Source organism: Sardina pilchardus, chromosome 14 (genome assembly GCF_963854185.1).
Source record: "Sardina pilchardus chromosome 14, fSarPil1.1, whole genome shotgun sequence".
In the NCBI taxonomy this organism is placed as follows: domain Eukaryota; kingdom Metazoa; phylum Chordata; class Actinopteri; order Clupeiformes; family Clupeidae; genus Sardina; species Sardina pilchardus.
In genome coordinates, this window is record NC_085007.1 from 32,355,606 (window position 1) to 32,380,376 (window position 24,771).

The following is a 24,771-nucleotide window of genomic DNA, read 5'->3' on the forward strand; positions in this document are numbered from 1 at the left end:
ACCTTCTATCCATTCATCTTCTTCAGACCATTCACTCATCCACCCATTAAACTGTCAATCAATATCTATTAAACAATCTGCCTATCAACATCCATTAAACATTCTGTCTATCAACATTAATTAGACTATCTACATACAACTTTTAAAGTATTTACTGTGGGTGCCTCTCAAGCAGCGTTTATATGTCCTCCCTCGCTCCTCGCTCCTCACTGATCTACATAAAGAAAGATAGAAGAAGGGCTAGACTATCCCATTGTTGCCGCTCCATCATTCTTTATGTAGATCAGTGAGGATCGAGGAGCGAGAGAAGACACGTAAACGCTATATGAGAGGCACCTTCTGTCTAAGACTTTAAGCATACAATCTCATTAAGACTACAGATCCTGTTTCACTACTTCCTCTGTCCACAACTGTTTCAAAATAAAAGTCCTCACTGCAATAATACACTATTAAATCATTTAACCATTGAAACTACTCAACTATTGAACTGTTCAACCATTCCAACTGTCAGTTATCATCCACTATGCCTCCGGTCAACTACATGAAACCTCCATGTACCTAGCAACCAACATAGCAACCATTAAAATTAAGTGTTTATGACCGTTTCCATAGCAACCAACATGATTATACTGCAGTAACTTCTTGTTTCCTGATAGTGGCCACCATGGATACCCTAGCAACAAATGTTTCAAAATAAAAGTCCTCACTAGCAAGTTAGCTAGTTAGCATGGTTAGCATTGTTAGCATAGTTAGCATTTTTAGCATAACTGCAAAAAATCATTAACTAAGTTAGCTAATCAAACTGGTTAGCATTGTTAGCAAATTTAGCATTGTTAGCATAGTTAGCATTTTTAGCATTACTGCTAGAAATCATCGGATAAGTTAGCTAATCAACCTGGTTAGCATTGTTAGTAAAGTTAGCATTGCTAGCATAATTAGCATTTTTAGCATAACTGCTAGAAATCATTAGCTAAGTTAGCTAATCAACATTTTAACATGAATATAAATCATTAGTTAAGTTAGAACTGGAATGTTTCATCTACTGTCTACCTTCACACTATCAACTCTCTGTAAACTATGCAACCACCATGTTTACCCTAGCTACATCTTAGTAACCATATCTACATTATCTATCTATTTTTGCATTTTCATGCACTGGTAATTCCTTGGAATTGCATTTCTAGTTAAACTTCTTCTTCTAACGCTCGCAATTCAGCTTCAACCGTTTAACGTAGAAACTTCATTCAAACTTTGTTGCGTAGGTCTTGCTTATGCCATATGTGCTTTGTATTTTTCAACTTTGTAACTTTTATACTTTTTAAACTATTAGTTAAAAACTATCGCCATTTCCCCCATAGACTTAACATTGCTCATTATGACATCACGGCAGCAATTAGAATGTTACCCCAGCTGGTCAGCCACCTGGGCACGAACTGTCAGTTTCTCTCAGGCTCCTCTCTGAAGACTACATATTCTGTTCCCCTGTATCCTCTGCGCACAACAGTATCAAAATAAGTCCTCCTAATTCCATCCAACTTTATATCCATTCATCTTCTTCAAACCATTCACTCATCCACCCATTCTAAACAGTCTGCCTATCAACAACATCAATTAGACGCTCTACATTGAACTTTTAAACAATCTACTCTGTCTCAGGCTGGCTCTCTTAAGACTAGCCAGTTAAATTGATTACACCTGTATCTGTATCCACTACTCTCAGTAGAGAGCTGTGTCTCTCCATTCTACAAGAATATAAGGCACATTCCATCCAACATTCTATCCATTCATCTTCTTCAGACCATTCACTCATCCACCCATTAAACTGTCTATCAACATCTATTAAACAATCTGTCTATCAACATCCATTAAACTCTCTGTCTATCAACATTAATTAGACTATCTACATTCAACTTTTAAATGATTTACTCTGTCTCAGGCTTTAAGATACTATGGCTCTCTTAAGACTAGCCAGTTAAATTGATTACACCTGTATCAACTACTCTCAGAGAGCTATATCAGTGTCTCTCTTAACAAGAATATAAGGCACATTCCATCCAACCTTCTATCCATTCATCTTCTTCAGACCATTCACTCATCCACCCATTAAACTGTCAATCAATATCTATTAAACAATCTGCCTATCAACATCCATTAAACATTCTGTCTATCAACATTAATTAGACTATCTACATACAACTTTTAAAGTATTTACTCTGGGTACCTCTCAAGCAGCGTTTATATGTCCTCCCTCGCTCCTCGATCCTCAATGATCTACATAAAGAAAGATAGAAGAAGGGCTACACTATCCCATTGTTGCCGCTCCATCATTCTTTATGTAGATCAGTGAGGATTGAGGAGCGAGAGAGGACGCGTAAACGCTATATGCGAGGCACCTTCTGTCTCAGGCTTTAAGCATACAATCTCATTAAGACTACAGATCCTGTTTCACTACTTCCTCTGTCCACAACTGTTTCAAAATAAAGGTCCTCACTGCAATAATACACTATTAAATCATTTAACCATTGTAACTACTCAACTATTTAACTGTTCAACCATTCCAACTGTCAGTTATGAACTATGCCTCCAGTCAACTACACGAAAACTCCATGTACCTAGCAACCAACATAGCAACCATTACAATTAAGCGTTTATGACCGTTTCCATAACAACCAACATGATTATACTGCAGTAACTTCTTGTTTCCTGATAGTGGCCACCATGGATACCCTAGCAACAAATGTTTCAAAATAAAAGTCCTCACTAGCAAGTTAGCTAGTTAGCATGGTTAGCAATTTTAACATTGTTAGCATAGTTAGCATTTTTAGCATTATTGCTAGAAATCATCAGTTAAGTTAGCTAATCAACCTGGTTAGCATTGTTAGTTTAAGTTAGCATTGTTACCATAGTTAGCATTTTTAGCATAACTGCTAGAAATCATTAGCTAAGTTAGCTAATCAACCTGGTTAGCACTGTGATCATAGTTAGCATAGTTAACATTTTTACCATTACTGCATGAAATCAGTAGCTAAGTTAACCAATCAACCTGGTTATCATTGTTACCATAGTTAACATTTTAACATGAATAGTAATCATTAGTTAAGTTAGAACTGGGAATGTTTCAGCTTTAAACTGTCTACCTTCACACTATCAACTCTCTGTAAACTATGTAACCACCATGTTTACCCTAGCTACACCTTAGTAACCATATCTACATTATCTATCTATTTTTGCATTTCATGCACTGGTAATTCCTTGGAATTGCATTTCTAGTTCTTCTTCTAACGCACGCAATTCAGCTTCAACCGCTTAACGTAGAAACTCCATTCAAATTTTGTCGCGTAGGTCTTACTTACGCGATGTGGGCTTTGTATTTTTCAACTTTGTAACTTTTATACTTTTTAAACTATTAGTTAAAAACTATTACAATTTCCCCCATAGACTTAACATTGCTCATTATGACATCACGGCAGCAATTAGAATCTTACGCCAGGTGGCCGGCCACCTGGGCACCAACTGTCAGTTTCTCTGGCTTTAAGCATACAGTCTCTCAGAAGACTACATATCCTGTTAACTGTTTCCTCTGTCCACAACTGTTTCAAAATAAAAGTCCTCAATGCAATAATACACTATTAAATCATTTAACCATTGAAACTACTCAACTATTGAACTGTTCAACCATTCCAACTGTCAGTTATCATCCACTATGCCTCCAGTCAACTACATGAAACCTCCATGTACCTAGCAACCAACATAGCAACCATTAAAATTAAGCTTTTATGACAGTTTCCATAGCAACCGACATGATTATAGTACAGTAACTTCTTTATTTCTGATAGTGGCCATCATGGATACCCCAGCAACAAATGTTTCAAAATAAAAGTCCTCACTAGCAAGTTAGCTAGTTAGCATGGTTAGCATTGTTAGCATAGTTAGCATTTTTAGCATAACTGCTAGAAATCATTAGCTAAGTTAGCTAATCAACCTGGTTAGCATAGTTAGCATTATTAGCATTTTTAGCATAACTGCTAGAAATCATCAACTAAGTTAGCTAATCAACCTCGTTAGCATAGTTAGCATAGTAAGCATTTTTACATAACTGCTAAAAATCATTAGCCAGGTTAGCTAATCTGGTAATCAGGTTAGCTATTTCAATTTCAAACTGAAATATTCGCACTATCAACTTTCAAAAACTATAAAACCACCATGTCTACCCTAGCAACACCTTAGTAACCATATCTACATGATTTATCTGTGCATTTTTGCATTTTCATGCACTCGTAATTTCCTTGGAATTACATTCTCTAGTTATTACAGTGCATGAAAATGCACTGTACTGTTCTTCCTCGGTCTTCTTCTTCTTATTACAGTGCATGAAAATGCACTGTACTGTTCTTCCTAGGCTTTTTCTTATTATTCTTCTTCTAACGCAGCCAATTCAGCTTCAACCGCTTAACGTAGAAACACCATTCAAATTTTGTCGCGTAGGTCTTACTTACGCGATGTGGGCTTTGTATTTTTCAACTTTGTAACTTTTATACTTTTTAAACTATTAGTTAAAAACTATTACAATTTCCCCCATAGACTTAACATTGCTCATTATGACATCATGGCAGCAATTAGAATCTTACTCCAGCTGGTCAGCCACCTGGGCACCAACTGTCAGTTTCTCTCAGGCTAGAGCATACAATCTCATACAAGTGCATACAATCTCTCTGAAGACTACATATTCTGTTCCCCTGTATCCTCTGCGCACAACAGTATCAAAATAAGTCCTCCTAATTCCATCCAACTTTATATCCATTCATCTTCTTCAAACCATTCACTCATCCACCCATTCTAAACAGTCTGCCTATCAACATCAATTAGACGCTCTACATTCAACTTTTAAACAATCTACTCTGTCTCAGGCTGGCTCTCTTAAGACTAGCCAGTTTAATTGATTACACCTGTATCTGTATCCACTACTCTCAGTAGAAAGCTGTGTCTCTCCATTCTACAAGAATATAAGGCACATTCCATCCAACATTCTATCCATTCATCTTCTTCAGACCATTCACTCATCCACCCATTAAACTGTCTATCAACATCTATTAAACAATCTGTCTATCAACATCCATTAAACTCTCTGTCTATCAACATTAATTAGACTATCTACATACAACTTTTAAATTATTTACTCTGTCTCAGGCTTTAAGAGTACACTCTGGCTCTCTTAAGACTAGCCAGTTAAATTGATTACACCTGTGTCAACTACTCTCAGAGAGCTGTATCAGTGTCTCTCTTAACAAGAATATAAGGCACATTCCATCCAACCTTCTATCCATTCATCCTCTTCAGACCATTCACTCATCCACCCATTAAACTGTAAATCAATATCTATTAAACAATCTGCCTATCAACATCCATTAAACATTCTGTCTATCAACATTAATTAGACTATCTACATACAACTTTTAAAGTATTTACTGTGGGTCCCTCTCAAGCAGCGTTTATATGTCCTCCCTCGCTCCTCGATCCTCAATGATCTACATAAAGAAAGATAGAAGAAGGGCTAGGCTATCCCATTGTTGCCGCTCCATCATTCTTTATGTAGATCAGTGAGGAGCGAGAGAGGACGCGTAAACGCTATATGAGAGGCACCTTCTGTCTCAGGCTTTAAGCATACAATCTCATTAAGACTACAGATCCTGTTTCACTACTTCCTCTGTCCACAACTGTTTCAAAATAAAGGTCCTCACTGCAATAATACACTATTAAATCATTTAACCATTGAAACTACTCAACTATTGAACTGTTCAACCATTCCAACTGTCAGTTATCATCAACTATGCCTCCAGTCAACTACATGAAACCTCCATGTACCTAGCAACCAACATAGCAACCATTAAAATTAAGTGTTTATGACCGTTTCCATAGCAACCAACATGATTATACTGCAGTAACTTCTTGTATGGTGGCCACCATGGATACCCTAGCAACAAATGTTTCAAAATAAAAGTCCTCACTAGCAAGTAAGCTAGTTAGCATGGTTGGCATTGTTAGCATAGTTAGCATTTTTAGCATAACTGCAAAAAATCATCAACTAAGTTAGCTAATCAACCTGGTTAGCATTGTTAGCAAATTTAGCATTGTTAGCATTTTTAGCATTACTGCTAGAAATCATCAGTTAAGTTAGCTAATCAACCTGGTTAGCATTGTTAGTAAAGTTAGCATTGCTAGCATAATAAGCATTTTAAGCATAACTGCTAGAAATCATTAGCTAAGTTAGCTAATAAACATTTTAACATGAATAGAAATCATTAGTTAAGTTAGAACTGGAACGTTTCATCTTTAAACTGTCTACCTTCACACTATCAACTCTCTAAACTATGCAACCACCATGTTTACCCTAGCTACACCTTAGTAACCATATCTACATTATCTATCTATTTTTGCATTTTCATGCACTGGTAATTCCTTGGAATTGCATTTCTAGTTATTATTCTTCTTCTAACGCTCTTAATGGAGCTTCAACCGTTTAACGTAGAAACTTCATTCAAACTGCGCTGCGTAGGTCTTACTTAGGCCATGGGAGCTTTGTATTTTTCAACTTTGTAACTTTTATACTTTTTGAACTATTAATTAAAAACTATTAAAATTTCCCCATAGACTTAACATTGCGATTATGACATCATAATAGGGCAATTAGAATCTTATGCCAGGTGGCCAGGCCAGCTGCAGCAGCTCTCTCTCTCTCAGGCTTTAAGCATACAATCTCTCTGAAGACTACATATCCTGTTTCCTCTGTCCACAACTGTTTCAAAATAAAAGTCCTCACTGCAATAATACACTATTAAATCATTTAACCATTGAAACTACTCAGCTATTTAACTGTTCAACCATTCCAACTGTCAGTTATCATCAACTATGCCTCCAGTCAACTACATGAAACCTCCATGTACCTAGCAACCAACATAGCAACCATTGAAATTAAGCGTTTATGACCGTTTCCATAGCAACCAACATGATTATACTGCAGTAACTTCTTGTTTCCTGATAGTGGCCACCATGGATACCCTGGCAACAAATGTTTCAAAATAAAAGTCCTCACTAGCAAGTTAGCTAGTTACCATGGTTAGCATAGTTAGCATTGTTAGCATTTTTAGCATAACTGCTAGAAATGATTAGCTAAGTTAGCTAATCAACCTGGTTAGCATTTTTAGCGTAGTTAACATTGTTAGCATAGTTAGCATTTTTAGCATAACAGCAAAAAATCATCACGTAAGTTAGCTAATCAACCTGGTTAGCATTGTTAGCAATTTTAGCATTGTTAGCATAGTTAGCATTTTTAGCATTATTGCTAGAAATCATCAGTTAAGTTAGCTAAACAACCTGGTTAGCACTGTGAGCATAGTTAGCATAGTTAACGTTTTTACCATAACTGCATGAAATCAGTAGCTAAGTTAACAATCAACCTGGTTATCATTGTGACCATAGTTATCATTTTAACAGGAATATAAATCATTAGTTAAGTTAGAACTGGAATGTTTCAGCTTTAAACTGTCTACCTTCACACTATCAACTCTCTGTAAACTATGCAACCACCATGTTTACCCTAGCTACACCTTAGTAACCATATCCACATCATCTATCTATTTTTGCATTTTCATGCACTGGTAATTCCTTGGAATTGCATTTCTAGTTACAGTGCATGAAAATGCACTGTACTGTTCTTCCTAGGCTTCTTATTATTAAACTTCTTCTTCTAACGCTCGCAATTCAGCTTCAACCGTTTAACGTAGAAACTTCATTCAAACTTTGTTGCGTAGGTCTTGCTTATGCCATATGTGCTTTGTATTTTTCAACTTTGTAACTTTTATACTTTTTAAACTATTAGTTAAAAACTATCACCATTTCCCCCATAGACTTAACATTGCTCATTATGACATCACGGCAGCAATTAGAATGTTACCCCAGCTGGTCAGCCACCTGGGCACCAACTGTCAGTTTCTCTCAGGCTCCTCTCTGAAGACTACATATTCTGTTCCCCTGTATCCTCTGTGCACAACAGTATCAAAATAAGTCCTCCTAATTCCATCCAACTTTATATCCATTCATCTTCTTCAAACCATTCACTCATCCACCCATTCTAAACAGTCTGCCTATCAACAACATCAATTAGACGCTCTACATTGAACTTTTAAACAATCTACTCTGTCTCAGGCTGGCTCTCTTAAGACTAGCCAGTTAAATTGATTACACCTGTATCTGTATCCACTACTCTCAGTAGAGAGCTGTGTCTCTCCATTCTACAAGAATATAAGGCACATTCCATCCAACATTCTATCCATTCATCTTCTTCAGACCATTCACTCATCCACCCATTAAACTGTCTATCAACATCTATTAAACAATCTGTCTATCAACATCCATTAAACTCTCTGTCTATCAACATTAATTAGACTATCTACATTCAACTTTTAAATTATTTACTCTGTCTCAGGCTTTAAGAGTACTCTGGCTCTCTTAAGACTAGCCAGTTAAATTGATTACACCTGTGTCAACTACTCTCAGAGAGCTGTATCAGTGTCTCTCTTAACAAGAATATAAGGCACATTCCATCCAACCTTCTATCCATTCATCTTCTTCAGACCATTCACTCATCCACCCATTAAACTCTCAATCAATATAAAACAATCTGCCTATCAACATCCATTAAACATTCTATCTATCAACATTAATTAGACTATCTACATACAACTTTTAAAGTATTTACTGTGGGTCCCTCTCAAGCAGCGTTTATATGTCCTCCCTCGCTCCTCGATCCTCAATGATCTACATAAAGAAAGATAGAAGAAGGGCTAGACTATCCCATTGTTGCCGCTCCATCATTCTTTATGTAGATCAGTGAGGAGCGAGAGAGGACGCGTAAACGCTATGAGAGGCACCTTCTGTCTCAGGCTTTAAGCATACAATCTCATTAAGACTACAGATCCTGTTTCACTACTTCCTCTGTCCACAACTGTTTCAAAATAAAGGTCCTCACTGCAATAATACACTATTAAATCATTTAACCATTGAAACTACTCAACTATTGAACTGTTCAACCATTCCAACTGTCAGTTATCATCCACTATGCCTCCAGTCAACTACATGAAACCTCCATGTACCTAGCAACCAACATAGCAACCATTAAAATTAAGCGTTTATGACCGTTTCCATAGCAACCAACATGATTATACTGCAGTAACTTCTTGTTTCCTGATAGTGGCCACCATGGATACCCTAGCAACAAATGTTTCAAAATAAAAGTCCTCACTAGCAAGTTAGCTAGTTAGCATAGTTAGCATTGTTAACATAGTTAGCATTTTTAGCATAACTGCTAGAAATCATCGGTTAAGTTAGCTAATCAACCTGGTTAGCATTGTTAGTAAAGTTAGCATTGCTAGCATAATAAGCATTTTTAGCGTAACTGCTAGAAATCATTAGCTAAGTTAGCTAATCAACATTTTAACATGAATAGAAATCATTAGTTAAGTTAGAACTGGAATGTTTCATCTTTAAACTGTCTACCTTCACACTATCAACTCTCTGTAAACTATGCAACCACCATGTTTACCCTAGCTACACCTTAGTAACCATATCTACATTATCTATCTATTTTTGCATTTTCATGCACTGGTAATTCCTTGGAATTGCATTTCTAGTTATTATTCTTCTTCTAACGCACGCAATTCAGCTTCAACCGCTTAACGTAGAAACTCCATTCAAATTTTGACGCGTAGGTCTTACTTGCGCGATGTGGGCTTTGTATTTTTCAACTTTGTAACTTTTATACTTTTTAAACTATTAGTTAAAAATTATAACAATTTCCCCCATAGACTTAACATGGCTCATTATGACATCACGGCAGCAATTAGAATGTTATCCCAGCTGGTCAGCCACCTGGGCACCAACTGTCAGTTTCTCTCAGGCTTTACAATCTCTCTGAAGACTTTCTGTTCCCCTGTATCCTCTGCGCACAACAGTATCAAAATAAGTCCTCCTAATTCCATTCAACTTTATATCCATTCATCTTCTTCAAACCATTCACTCATCCACCCATTCTAAACAGTCTGCCTATCAACATCAACTAGAAATGCAATTCCAAGGAATTACCAGTGCATGAAAATGCAAAAAAATGTAGATATGGCTACTAAGGTGTAGCTAGGGTAAACATGGTGGTTGCATAGTTTAAAGAGAGTTGATAGTGTTAAGGTAGACATTTTAAAGCTTAAACATTCCTGTTCTAACTTAACTAATAATTTCTAACAGGTATTCTAAAATGTTAACTATGCTAACAATGCTAACCAGGTTGATAAGTTAACTTAGCTGATAATTTCTAGCAGTAATGCTAAAAATGCTAACTATGCTAACATTGCTAACTATGTTAACAATGCTAACCAGGTTGATTAGCTAACTTAGCTAATCATTTTAGCAGTTGTGCTAAACATGCTAACTATGCTAACAATGTTAACTATGCTAACAATGCTAACCAGGTTGATTAGCTAACTTAGCTAATCATTTTTAGCAGTTATGCTAAAAATGCTAACTATGCTAACAATGCTAACCATGCTAACAATGCTAACTTGCTAGTGAGGACTTTTATTTTGAAACAGTAGTTGCTAGGGTATCCATGGTGCCCACTATCAGGAATAAAGAAGTTACGAAAGTATAATCATGTTTGTTGCTATGGAAACTGTCAAAAACGCTTAATTTTAATGGTTGCTATGTTGGTTGCTAGGTACATGGAGGTTTTATGTAGTTGAATGGAAGCATAGTTGATGATAACTGACAGTTGGAATCGTTGAACAGTTCAATAGATGAGTAGTTTCAATGGTTAAATGATTTAATAGTGTATTATTGCAGCGAGGACTTTTATTTTGAAACAGTTGTGGACAGAGGAAACAGTTAACAGGATATGTAGTCTTCACAGAGAGATTGTCTGCTTAATAGCCTGAGAGAGAGAGGGCTGCTGCAGGTGGGGCTGGCCACCTGGCATAAGATTCTAATTGCTCAACGACCCGATTGTGATGTCATAGAGGCCAATGTTAAGTCTATGGGGCAATTTTTAATAGTTTTTAATTTATAGTTTAAAAAGTATAAAAGTTACAAAGTTGAACAATTATAGCAACCCGATCCATTAGAAGACCTACGTTACAGAGTTTGAATGAAGTTTCTAAGTTAAACGGTTGAAGAGGAATTGCGGGCAGAAAAAGTGGTAAGCAGAATAATAATAACTAGAAATGCAATTCCAAGGAATTACCAGTGCATGAAAATGCAGATATAGATAGATAATATAGATATGGTTACTAAGGTGTAGCTAGGGTAAACATGGTGGTTGCATAGTTTACAGAGAGTTGATAGTGTGAAGATAGACTGTTTAAAGATGAAACATTCCAGTTCTAACTTAACTAATGATTTCTATTAATGTTAAAATGTTGATTAGCTAACTTAGCTAATGATTTCTAGCAGTTACGTTAAAAATGCTAATTATGCTAGCAATGCTAACTTTACTTACAATGCTAACCAGGTTGATTAGCTAACTTAACCGATGATTTCTAGCAGTAATGCTAAAAATGCTAACTATGCTAACAATGCTAAATTTGTTAACAATGCTAACCAGGTTGATTAGCTAACTTAGTTGATAATTTTTTGCAGTTATGCTAAAAATGCTAACTATGTTAACTATGCTAACCATGCTAACTAGCTAACTTGCTAGTGAGGACTTTTATTTTGAAACATTTGCTGCTAGGGTATCCATGGTGGCCACTATCAGGAAACAAGAAGTTACTGCAGTATAATCATGTTGGTTGCTATGGAAGCGATCATAAACACTTAATTTTAATGGTTGCTATGTTGGTTGCTAGGTACATGGAGGTTTCATGTAGTTGACTGGAGGCATAGTGGATGATAACTGACAGTTGGAATGGTTGAACAGTTCAATAGTTGAGTAGTTTCAATGGTTAAACGATTTAATAGTGTATTATTGCAGTGAGGACCTTTATTTTGAAACAGTTGTGGACAGAGGAAGTAGTGAAACAGGATCTGTAGTCTTAATGAGATTGTATGCTTAAAGCCTGAGACAGAAGGTGCCTCTCATATAGCGTTTACGCGATCCTCTCTCGCTCCTCACTGATCTACATAAAGAATGATGGAGCGGCAACAATGGGATAGTCTAGCCCCTCTTCTATCTTTCTTTATGTAGATCATTGAGGATCGAGGAGCGAGGGAGGACATATAAACCGCTGCTTGAGAGGGACCCACAGTAAATACTTTAAAAGTTGTATGTAGATAGTCTAATTAATGTTGATAGACAGAATGTTTAATGGATGTTGATAGGCAGATTGTTTAATAGATATTGATTGACAGTTTAATGGGTGGATGAGTGAATGGTCTGAAGAAGATGAATGGATAGAAGGTTGGATGGAATGTGCCTTATATTCTTGTTAAGAGAGACACTGATACAGCTCTCTGAGAGTAGTTGACACAGGTGTAATCAATTTAACTGGCTAGTCTTAAGAGAGCCAGAGTGTACTCTTAAAGCCTGAGACAGAGTAAATAATTTAAAAGTTGAATGTAGATAGTCTAATTAATGTTGATAGACAGAGAGTTTAATGGATGTTGATAGACAGATTGTTTAATAGATGTTGATAGACAGTTTAATGGGTGGATGAGTGAATGGTCTGAAGAAGATGAATAGATAGAATGTTGGATGGAATGTGCCTTATATTCTTGTAGAATGGAGAGACACAGCTCTCTACTGAGAGTAGTGGATACAGATACAGGTGTAATCAATTTAACTGGCTAGAGAGCCAGCCTGAGACAGAGTAGATTGTTTAAAAGTTGAATGTAGAGCGTCTAACTGATGTTGATAGGCAGACTGTTTAGAATGGGTGGATGAGTGAATGGTTTGAAGAAGATGAATGGATATAAAGTTGGATGGAATTAGGAGGACTTATTTTGATACTGTTGTGCGCAGAGGATACAGTGGAACATAATATGTAGTCTTCAGAGAGATTTTCTGCTTCAAGCCTGAGAGAAACTGACAGTTGGTGCCCAGGTGGCTGACCAGCTGGGGTAACATTCTAATTGCTGCCGTGATGTCATAATGAGCCATGTTAAGTCTATGGGGAAATGTTTAATAGTTTTTAATTTATAGTTTAAAAAGTATAAAAGTTACAAAGTTGAAAAATACATTGCACAGGTCTCCTTAGTAAGACCTACGTAGCAAAGTTTGAATCAAGTTTCTACGTTAAACGGTTCAAGATGAATTGCGAGCGTTAGAAGAAGTAGTGGAATAATAAGAAGCCTAGGAAGAACAGTACAGTGCATTTTCATGCACTGTAACTAGAAATGCAATTCCAAGGAATTACCAGTGCATGAAAATGCAAAAAAATGTAGATATGGCTACTAAGGTGTAGCTAGGGTAAACATGGTGGTTGCATAGTTTAAAGAGAGTTGATAGTGTTAAGGTAGACATTTTAAAGCTTAAACATTCCTGTTCTAACTTAACTAATAATTTCTAACAGGTATTCTAAAATGTTAACTATGCTAACAATGCTAACCAGGTTGATAAGTTAACTTAGCTGATAATTTCTAGCAGTAATGCTAAAAATGCTAACATTGCTAACTATGTTAACAATGCTAACCAGGTTGATTAGCTAACTTAGCTAATCATTTTAGCAGTTGTGCTAAACATGCTAACTATGCTAACAATGTTAACTATGCTAACAATGCTAACCAGGTTGATTAGCTAACTTAGCTAATCATTTTTAGCAGTTATGCTAAAAATGCTAACTATGCTAACAATGCTAACCATGCTAACAATGCTAACTTGCTAGTGAGGACTTTTATTTTGAAACAGTAGTTGCTAGGGTATCCATGGTGCCCACTATCAGGAATAAAGAAGTTACGAAAGTATAATCATGTTGGTTGCTATGGAAACTGTCAAAAACGCTTAATTTTAATGGTTGCTATGTTGGTTGCTAGGTACATGGAGGTTTCATGTAGTTGAATGGAAGCATAGTTGATGATAACTGACAGTTGGAATCGTTGAACAGTTCAATAGATGAGTAGTTTCAATGGTTAAATGATTTAATAGTGTATTATTGCAGCGAGGACTTTTATTTTGAAACAGTTGTGGACAGAGGAAACAGTTAACAGGATATGTAGTCTTCACAGAGAGATTGTCTGCTTAATAGCCTGAGAGAGAGAGGGCTGCTGCAGGTGGGGCTGGCCACCTGGCATAAGATTCTAATTGCTCAACGACCCGATTGTGATGTCATAGAGGCCAATGTTAAGTCTATGGGGTAATTTTTAATAGTTTTTAATTTATAGTTTAAAAAGTATAAAAGTTACAAAGTTGAAAAATTATAGCAACCCGATCCATTAGAAGACCTACGTTACAGAGTTTGAATGAAGTTTCTAAGTTAAACGGTTGAAGAGGAATTGCGGGCAGAAAAAGTGGTAAGCAGAATAATAATAAGAAGTCTAGGAAGAACAGTACAGTGCATTTTCATGCACTGTAATAAGTCTAGGAAGAACAGTACAGTGCATTTTCATGCACTGTAATTAGACGCTCTACATTCAACTTTTAAACAATCTACTCTGTCTCAGGCTGGCTCTCTTAAGACTAGCCAGTTAAATTGATTACACCTGTATCTGTATCCACTACTCTCAGTAGAGAGCTGTGTCTCTCCATTCTACAAGAATATAAGGCACATTCCATCCAACATTCTATCCATTCATCTTCTTCAGACCATTCACTCATCCACTCATTAAACTGTCTATCAACATCTATTAAACAATCTGTCTATCAACATCCATTAAACTCTCTGTCTATCAACATTAATTAGACTATCTACATTCAACTTTTAAATTATTTACTCTGTCTCAGGCTTTAAGAGTAGGCCTACTCTGGCTCTCTTAAGACTAGCCAGTTAAATTGATTACACCTGTATCAACTACTCTCAGAGAGCTGTATCAGTGTCTCTCTTAACAAGAATATAAGGCACATTCCATCCAACCGTCTATCCATTCATCTTCTTCAGACCATTCACTCATCCACCCATTAAACTGTCAATCAATATCTATTAAACAATCTGCCTATCAACATCCATTAAACATTCTGTCTATCAACATTAATTAGACTATCTACATACAACTTTTAAAGTATTTACTGTGGGTCCCTCTCAAGCAGCGTTTATATGTCCTCCCTCGCTCCCCGATCCTCAATGATCTACATAAAGAAAGATAGAAGAAGGGCTAGACTATCCCATTGTTGCCGCTCCATCATTCTTTATGTAGATCAGTGAGGAGCGAGAGAGGACGCGTAAACGCTATATGAGAGGCACCTTCTGTCTCAGGCTTTAAGCATACAATCTCATTAACTCATTCACTGCCATTGACGTCTTTAAACGTCATTTTAGACACATACCTTGACTGCCATTGACGTCTATAGACGTCAATTGCGTTTTTCAATGGGGAGGGCTCCTGGGTGGGCTTGGGAACGATCTGGCATGGTTTCAGGCTTGTAAACAGACTGTACTAGCGATCCGAGCCGCTAGATGGCAGCAGTGCCATTTGGATGATTAGTATCTGCCAACATGCAGAGATGCAACATGCAAGATGCAAGCTAACAAACTGAAGATCGACCACAGTGGATCTAGTTTGCACGTGATCCAGCGAATAAATATGCTTACTTCTTACATCAAGGATGGAAAACATGTGAACGGTATGATGCATTTACATTGAATATTGCTATATAGACTAACAACAACTTTGCTAGTGCTAGCTTGCTAAGTCTACCGTCCTGTTCAGAGTCTTTAGCGACCATCAGAGTCCATAGCAACCTTGACGAGACTGACGAGATAACAGTGCAATCGTGGTTGACATACTACTGAAACGCTAACGTTAAAAAGTTGATTTTCACAAAAAGATCGTTTTCTCCATTTTTTGGTCAAAAACAGGTGTTTTTAGCATAACCAACCCATGTTCTACTGACGATTACTAAAGAACGGAAAACGATAGAAACAAACCGATTTTTCCTGGTAAAAGAAGAGAGTCTACTCTTTCATTTGGTACCTTTGGTGTTTACATAGTCATAAATCTCACCGTTCGGTGGATCTTGGAAAAACGGTCAAAATGTTGTAAAACGTCTGGCAGTATGGAGCGCTCTGCACTGAAAATGGCTGGCAGCCAATGAGTTAAGACTACAGATCCTGTTTCACTACGTCCTCTGTCCACAACTGTTTCAAAATAAAGGTCCTCACTGCAATAATACACTATTAAATCATTTAACCATTGAAACTACTCAACTATTGAACTGTTCAACCATTCCAACTGTCAGTTATCATCCACTATGCCTCCAGTCAACTACATGAAACCTCCATGTACCTAGCAACCAACATAGCAACCATTAAAATTAAGTGTTTATGGCCGTTTCCATAGCAACCAACATGATTATACCGCAGTAACTTCTTGTTTCCTGATAGTGGCCACCATGGATACCCTAGCAACAAATGTTTCAAAATAAAAGTCCTCAATAGCAAGTTAGCTAGTTAGCATGGTTAGCATAGTTAGCATTGTTAGCATAGTTAGCATTTTTAGTATAACTGCAAAAAATCATCAACTAAGTTAGCTAATCAACCTGGTTAGCATTGTTAGCAAATTTAGCATTGTTAGCATAGTTAGCATTTTTAGCATTACTGCTAGAAATCATCGGTTAAGTTAGCTAATCAACCTGGTTAGCATTGTTAGTAAAGTTAGCATTGCTAGCATAATAAGCATTTTTAGCGTAACTGCTAGAAATCATTAGCTAAGCTAGCTAATCAACATTTTAACATGAATAGAAATCATTAGTTAAGTTAGAACTGGAACGTTTCATCTTTAAAACGTCTACCTTCACACTATCAACTCTCTGTAAACTATGCAACTACCATGTTTACCCTAGCTACACCTTATCTACCATATCTACATTATCTATCTATTTCTGCATTTTCATGCACTGGTAATTCCTTGGAATTGCATTTCTAGTTATTTTTCTTCTTCTAACGCTCTTAATGCAGCTTCAACCGTTCAACGTAGAAACTTCATTCAAACTTTGTTACGTAGGTCTTACTTAGGACATGGGTGCTATATATTTTTCATCTTTGTAACTTTTATACTTTTTAAACTATTCATTTAAAACTATTAACAATTTCCCCATAGACTTAACATTGCTCATTATGACATCACGGCAGCAATTAGAATGTTACGCCAGGTGGCCAGTCCAGGTGCAGCAGCTCTCTCTCTCACACTGGCTCTCTTGAGACTACATTTTCTGTTCCCCTGTATCAACTGTATCAACATAAGTCTTCCTAATTCCATCCAACTTTCTATCCATTCATCTTCTTCAAACCATTCACTCATCCACCCATTCTAAACAGTCTGCCTATCAACATTAATTAGACGATCTACATTCAACTTTTAAACAATCTACTCTGTCTCAGGCTTTAAGAACACACTCTGGCTCTCTTAAGACTAGCCAGTTAAATTGATTACACCTGTATCTGTATCCACTACTCTCAGTAGAGAGCTGTGTCTCTCCACTCTACAAGAATATAAGGCACATTCCATCCAACTTTCTATCCATTCATCTTCTTCAGACCATTCACTCATCCACCCATTAAACTGTCTATCAACATCCATTAAACTCTCTGTCTATCAACATTAATTAGACTACATTCAAGTTTTAAATTATTTACTCTGTCTCAGGCTTCAAGCATATACACTCTGGCTCTCTTAAGACTAGCCTGGTAAATTGATTACACCTGTATCAACTGTCAGTTTCTCTGGCTATAAGCATACAATCTCTCTGAAGACTACATATCCTGTTAACTGTTTCCTCTGTCCACAACTGTTTCAAAATAAAAGTCCTCACTGCAATAATACACCATTAAATCATTTAACCATTGAAACTACTCAACTATTTAACTGTTCAACCATTCCAACTGTTAGCGATCATCAACTATGACTCCAGTCAACTACATGAAACCTCCATGTACCTAGCAACCAACATAGCAACCATTAAAATTAAGCGTTTATGACCGTTTCCATAGCAACCAACATGATTATACTGCAGTAACTTCTTGTTTCCTGACAGTGGCCACAATGGATACCCTTGCAACAAATGTTTCAAAATAAAAGTCCTCACTAGCAAGTTAGCTTGTTAGCATGGTTAGCATAGTTAGCATATTTAGCATAACTACAAAAAAATCATCAACTAAGTTAGCTAATCAACCTGGTTAGCATTGTTAGCAAATGTAGCATTGTTAGCATAGTTAGCATTTTTACCATTACTGCTAGAAATCATCGGTTAAGTTAGCTAATCAACCTGGTTGGCATTGCTAGCATAATTAACATTTTTAGCGTAACTGCGAGAAATCATTAGCTAAGTTAGCTAATCAACATTTTAACATGAATAGAAATCATTAGTTAAGTTAGAACTGGAATGTTTCATCTTTAAACTGTCTACCTTCACACTATCAACTCTCTGTAAACTATGCAACCACCATGTTTACCCTAGCTACACCTTAGTAACCATATCTACATTTTCTATCTATTTTTTGCATTTTCATGCACTGGTAATTCCTTGGAATTGCATTTCTAGTTATTATTCCACTACTTCTAACGCACGCAATTCAGCTTGAACCGTTTAACGTAGAAACTTCATTCCAACTATGTTACGTAGGTCTTACTTAGGACAGGTGTGCTTTGTATTTTTCAACTTTGTAACTTTTATACTTTTTAAACTTTAAATTAAAAACTATTAAAAATTTCCCATAGACTTAACATTGTGATTATGACATCATAATAGGGTAATTAGAATCTTATGCCAGGTGGCCAGGCCAGCTGCAGCAGCTCTCTCTCTCTCAGTCTTTAAGCATACAATCTCTCTGTGAAGACTACATATCCTGTAAACTGTTCCCTCTGTCCACAACTGTTTCAAAATAAAAGTCCTCACTGCAATAAAACACTATTAAATCATTTAACCATTGAAACTACTCAACTATTTAACTGTTCAACCATTCCAACTGTCAGTCTCATCAACTATGCCTCCAGTCAACTATATGAAACCTCCATGTACCTAGCAACCAACATAGCAACCATTAAAATTAAGCGTTTATGACAGTTTCCATAGCAATCAACATTATTATACTGCAGTAACTTCTTTATTCCTGATAGTGGCCACCATGGATTCCCTAGCAACAAATGTTTCAAAATAAAAGTCCTCACTAGCAAGTTAGTTAGCTAGCATTGTTAGCATTGTTAACATTTTTAGCATAACTGTTAGAAATCATCAACTAAGTTAGCTCATCAACCTGGTTAGCATTGTTAACATAGTTAACATTGTTAATATAGTAAGCATTTTTAGCATAATTTCTAGAAATCATTAGTTAATTTCGCTGATCAACCTGGTTAGCATTGTTAACATAGTTAGCATTGTGAGCATTTTTACCATTACTGTTAGAAATCATTAGCTTAGTAAACCAATCAACCTGGTTATCATTGTTAGCATAGTTAACATTTTAATATACCTGTTAGAAATCATTAGTTAAGTTAGAACTGGAATGTTTAAGCTTTAAACTGTCTACCTTCACACTATGAACTTTTCATTAAACTATGCAACCACCATGTTTGCCCTAGCTACACCTTAGTAACCATATCTACATTATCTAATTGTACTTTTTTGCATTTTCATGCACTGGTAATTCCTTGGAATTGCATTTCTAGTTACAAATGCTGCACCTTCGGGATTCCTGATGTGCGGCAAAGAAAGGAGCATTCTCAACCCGTACCATCTGTACCGCATGTACATCGAGATCAATTAGGTGGCATACGTAAACACAGCCGACATATTGCTGGGGGCAAACACCTAAATGTCTATGGGAAACACTTGCCGGTAACTAGAGAAACCTGTCTGATTTCCAATCGGAGACACCTGTGTCTCCATTGTCCTCCAGTGATCGCTGCCACCAATATGGCAGTGCTATTTACATACGTTCTGGAGCCCAATGCAGCATCTAGCTGTTTAATATCTATGGTTCAACCCGGGTCATTTTCTGGGCGCACCCCATAGATCTGTCTTGCTGGCTTCCTCTTACCATCTGTCCTGTCTGATTAAATACATAAAAAGGGCAAAATATGTATATTTACAAAAAAAAATGAATACATTTTGCATGACAGTTTAATATGTACATTTTGACAAGTGAATGTTTTACACAGAATTGCTTTTATTGAATTGATATTGCCTTGGGTTACATAGCCTTAAAGAGCAGCGTGCAGGTTGGATACCTCTATACAGCATTAGTGTATACTAATGTCCAAACAACTAGAATTTCAGAACCGGAGAAATATATAACAACGATATTTGTAGATGACGTTGTGGTCAAATAACTTCCGCATAATAGCCCTGACCGGACGTGACGACTCCCGAGGGAGTCCGGTGAAGTTCGAACTCAAGTAACTATGGATGTGGACGATGAAACCAACATCGATGATCATATCTATAATTATGATTATGAAAAATTGTTGACTATCAGAGACGGTTTATAGAGTAACTATACAATCTTTGATTATATTTAGCGAACGACAGCTTTAAGTGCTGCTGATGTTCTGAATGGCAGGAATTAGTGCAACCACCACAAACGCAGTAATTCACCCTCTCTAAGCTCGATTGAAAACTTTATCTCTCGTTTGCTCTGTCTCTCACGACTGCTGTTTAACTACATCGACAGCCACAATGACCGAACTGGGCGTGCGTTCTTATGTCCCTCGCCATACGTATTGCTAGCGGAAAGGCGGTTAGATTGAAATGCCTATTTTCGTCAAAATTCCTGTCTTAGAATTTGTGTCACATAGTTATTTTTACAATGTGTTTTATAAGACCTCTTTAGACAAGATCATGTATCTAGTTATGATTTCAATCTGCACGCTGCTCTTTAAGTAATATTCAGGCATGCAAACTCCTCACCTTTCGGCGAAATTCGCCGTTTTGAATAAAAAATAGGTGACTTACATGATTCGTGCAGATCCGATGAGAAAATATTTGGGGGGGGGGGGGGGGGTCAAGGTGAATTGAATTTACAACTGAGTTTAAAAATTAGGCGCAGACGCTAACGCATCTTGAGGTGTTTCCAGAGCCGCATTTAAAACGTGTCTGATCAGCAAGGGAAGCGTGAATGTAGCCCCTATACGTTTAATAAACATTAGTGGAAGCTAATTGTTGATAAAGACGCAACGCGAACAGAACGCGCACGCCAAGTAGGCTAACCTATAGCCTCTGTTGTGAGCGCAGATAGATGCGTCTGAGATGTCAGGTGGAATAGTGATTCTGGCGAGAAGAGATGCCGAGGGATTTCACAGGTGGGCTAGTTGAAACTTTCAAATTCTATTAGAAAAAGACGCTGAGATTAGTGTAGCAACGTAGCATAGGTTGTTTTCTTGTAGACATAACGATAACGAGTAGACATAACGAGTTCTTTTGATGAAGAATACGTGCAGTTTGAACCATCGGCAAAAGGTGAAGCAAATGGGCAGACTTTATCAGTATATCAAAGGCTAATGTGACAGTTGAATTAAATGCTCATAAACTGGGCTGGTTCGTTTTGTCCAGAGACGTACAGTAGTTGATTGATAATGCTGTCTTTAAGAAAAGTGGGCCCTGTTACTCGAAGCACACTGCGCAGACCTTACGCAAAGCCTACTGTACGCAAAAGATTCGCTATAGTAACGTAGCCAAAAAAAGTTGCGACTGCTTCAGACCCAGATCACGTAACGCACGTAACCAGAGTTATGTGTGTGACTTTCAACAAGTTTCAGTCACACCCGGATCATTACGAGTTCGTAAGCCATGCGTAAATTAAATTTACATTTTATTGTCGAGTTACAGGAGGACCCTGATCAGTCTGTGCCTACAGGTAGCCTCCAGTTTGTAATATGTAATATGAAGACAGTTCACATAACTTTATTGGTTGGTTAAACACACTAGCACAATATAGCCTAAACCACAATCTGTAGTAACCTTGGCTGCATATTAAAACGTTTAAAAACAATTTGAAGTTAAAAAAGCCTATCTACCCTATTTTATATAATAATATTTGAATGTTTGAAATAGTGTGTGTCTCAAGCAAGTTTATTAATTACCTGGTTTGGTCCAACAAATATTCAGACTTATCCTTATTCTGATAGTTTAAGTGTCCATTAGGCCTATGAAATCATCAGAAATGTGTAATAAGTACATAGTAAGTACATAAGCACAGAGAAAGAGAGATAGAAAGAAAGCGGGTCCCTCACACTTTGGAAGATTTGTTTCCATGTTTTTTTTTCTTTTTTTTTCGGGGGGGGGGGGGTGTCGGAGAAGAGTCTCACCTTTTTCACCCCTGACCAGTTTGCATGCCTGAATATAAGGGTCCAGCTGTCGTTTAGAGTGCTTTTGTAGTTGAATTGTGAATTGGGAGCATGATGATTTAAATAACTTCTAGCGTATGTATTTCTTTCTGGTCAGATAAACGAGTTGGTGGACTGCAGAGACATCAGCATTGGTGCTTGGTTTGAGGCGACCATTGAGAATGTCACACATGCCTCTACTCGACTGAATAGCAAAGCCAGTGTGGCCTCAACAGCTAAAAGTGGCAAAGCCAGTACAAGGACTAATGGCAAATTGGAGGCAGCACAGGATGCAGCCAGCTTGGACAATAACTGCAACTCTATCATAAACTCGGACATTAGTGAACCCTCCACCTCTCAGTCGGACTGCAGACTCATCCAGGATGAGCTCATCTACCAAATCAAATATGAGGAGTAAGTGTGGAGGCCTCTGTTTCCATTTCACTCGTCAGTTCTCTGGAAATTGACAAGCAGGATATCTCCGCCAATACTGTCCACCTCTTGTCTGTCTCTGACACATTCACTGATTCACTCTCACACTCTCACTCACTCTGACTGTCTGTATCTATGTTCTTTGAGTGGGGAAAGATTTGGGTATCATGGGATTGTAAGTACCTGCAAGGTAAGTACAAATCCTGAGGTCATTGATGCATTACAGAAATGCACTGTGGGTTGTTGGGATTGTATCAGTTTCTCCTATTTTGAGTTTATGATTTGGATTCTGCATTTTAACTTGTACTACTGCAGTGCTCGTTCAAACATGCTATTCCTGTAGAAAATCCATAGTCCAATTGCATGCCTGTAGATAGGCCTACTTTAAAAATAGGATGATATGGAAAGCATAATTCCAGCTAAGCATTCAATAATGAATATTTAATATTACATTATATTACCTTATAATAAATGTGCATTGAGCAGAATTTAGGCATGGCTGCATATGACATTTTTTTACTGATTCAGTTTACTAACTAGTCAGCTACTATAGACTTAAGACTATATGTTTATTGTTAAGCCTATTGAATAACTTGATGGATAAGCACAATCATTTGATTCAAATCATCATATGAAATGTACAAGGATGTGTGTCAAAAGCAATCTCTGGTAGCCTCAAAGTGACATCACACTCATTGCCTGTAGCTGATCAAAATTACATAAGCCTATTACATACTTTTGACGTAAGGCTATATGTTTAGCCTATTGAATAATTTAATGATGTAGAAGACAAACTATTTTGTAGAAAGATGCATCATCATATGAAATTTGCAACGATGTGACCTAAAAATAGTCTCTGGTAGGCAGCATAAGTGACCTCGCTCTGTGTACCACTCGTTGTAGGTAGCTGTGTGGCATTATGAAACGCTCTTAAATTCAGGACCATTAGTCTATCGCTGGTTTTAATTGCAGTCGGATTTGTTGTTTGTTTATTCAAAAGCTATTCCAAGTATCAGTTTGTTGCACATTATACAACAGTTAGGTCTGGTCGAACGATTTAGCAATAGCTGATTGGACGAGACACGTTCTATCAGTGGTGATATTAAGCAATATCACCACTGGTGACTCTTCACAGCTAATAATCACTCCGCGACGTTTGATTCTTCGCTTTGATTTAACCGAGACAGCATTCCATGTTCTTTGAGTTAGCAGTTGCATAACAACCAAACGCGTTCTGAGCTAGGTCTACTTCGCACAGCGGAGGAACTGGGCTAAACAAAACAATGGCAAATAATAAATTATCTTTCCTAAAAATGCACTCTGGTATCATTTTTTTGTTGGCAATGGAACAAAGTCAATAGTCCCCATAGGCAACAAGAAGGAAGTAGTGTGTGATATCACTGCGCCCATGGTATGGTTGCAACTTGACCTTGACTTTTGACGATAACGATAGTTAGTCGATATCCTTTAAAAAAATGTTTTTTAAAAGTCTGAGTTACTTTACAGCTCAATATTTCTGAGTAGCAACATTACTATTATAATCAATAACCTAACCTGTGACTTTTTAACCAAATCAACTAATGCATTGTCACTCTATGACACATTTGTAATTCTGCCCCCACTTGTGTGTGTGGTAATGATGAAGTCTAACCAGCTAGCTACATTAGAATAGATAGGGCTAACCAATTTCCCAAGGGAAACTCTGATGCTGAAATTCTTTTCAAACTTTTACTGTAAAACTAAGCAGAACAACAGAGCACATTTCAGTTATTTTCTTCAATGTTTTGTTAAAGTGCAGTCACGTAGGCTATCATTCCAAGTTACAGAATAGAAACTAATGCACACCTCCTGATTTAGTGAATGTAGCCAGGCTATGGAATTTCAATGCGT

General features: G+C 37.1%; 1 protein-coding gene across 2 annotated transcripts in view; it reads left to right on the forward strand.

The window, feature by feature from the left end:
• LOC134100679 (E3 ubiquitin-protein ligase UHRF2-like) overlaps positions 1-24,771 on the forward strand; it is a 181,531-nt gene that overhangs the window by 48,296 nt on the left and 108,464 nt on the right. For both annotated transcript variants that reach the window (XR_009941297.1, XM_062554050.1), the window contains exon 3: positions 22,568-22,863. Coding sequence is in view for 1 of the 2 variants with exons in the window: in XM_062554050.1 (XP_062410034.1) it covers positions 22,568-22,863 (296 nt within the window). In the remaining variant the exon portion in view is untranslated. The remainder of the gene's footprint in view (positions 1-22,567; positions 22,864-24,771) is intronic.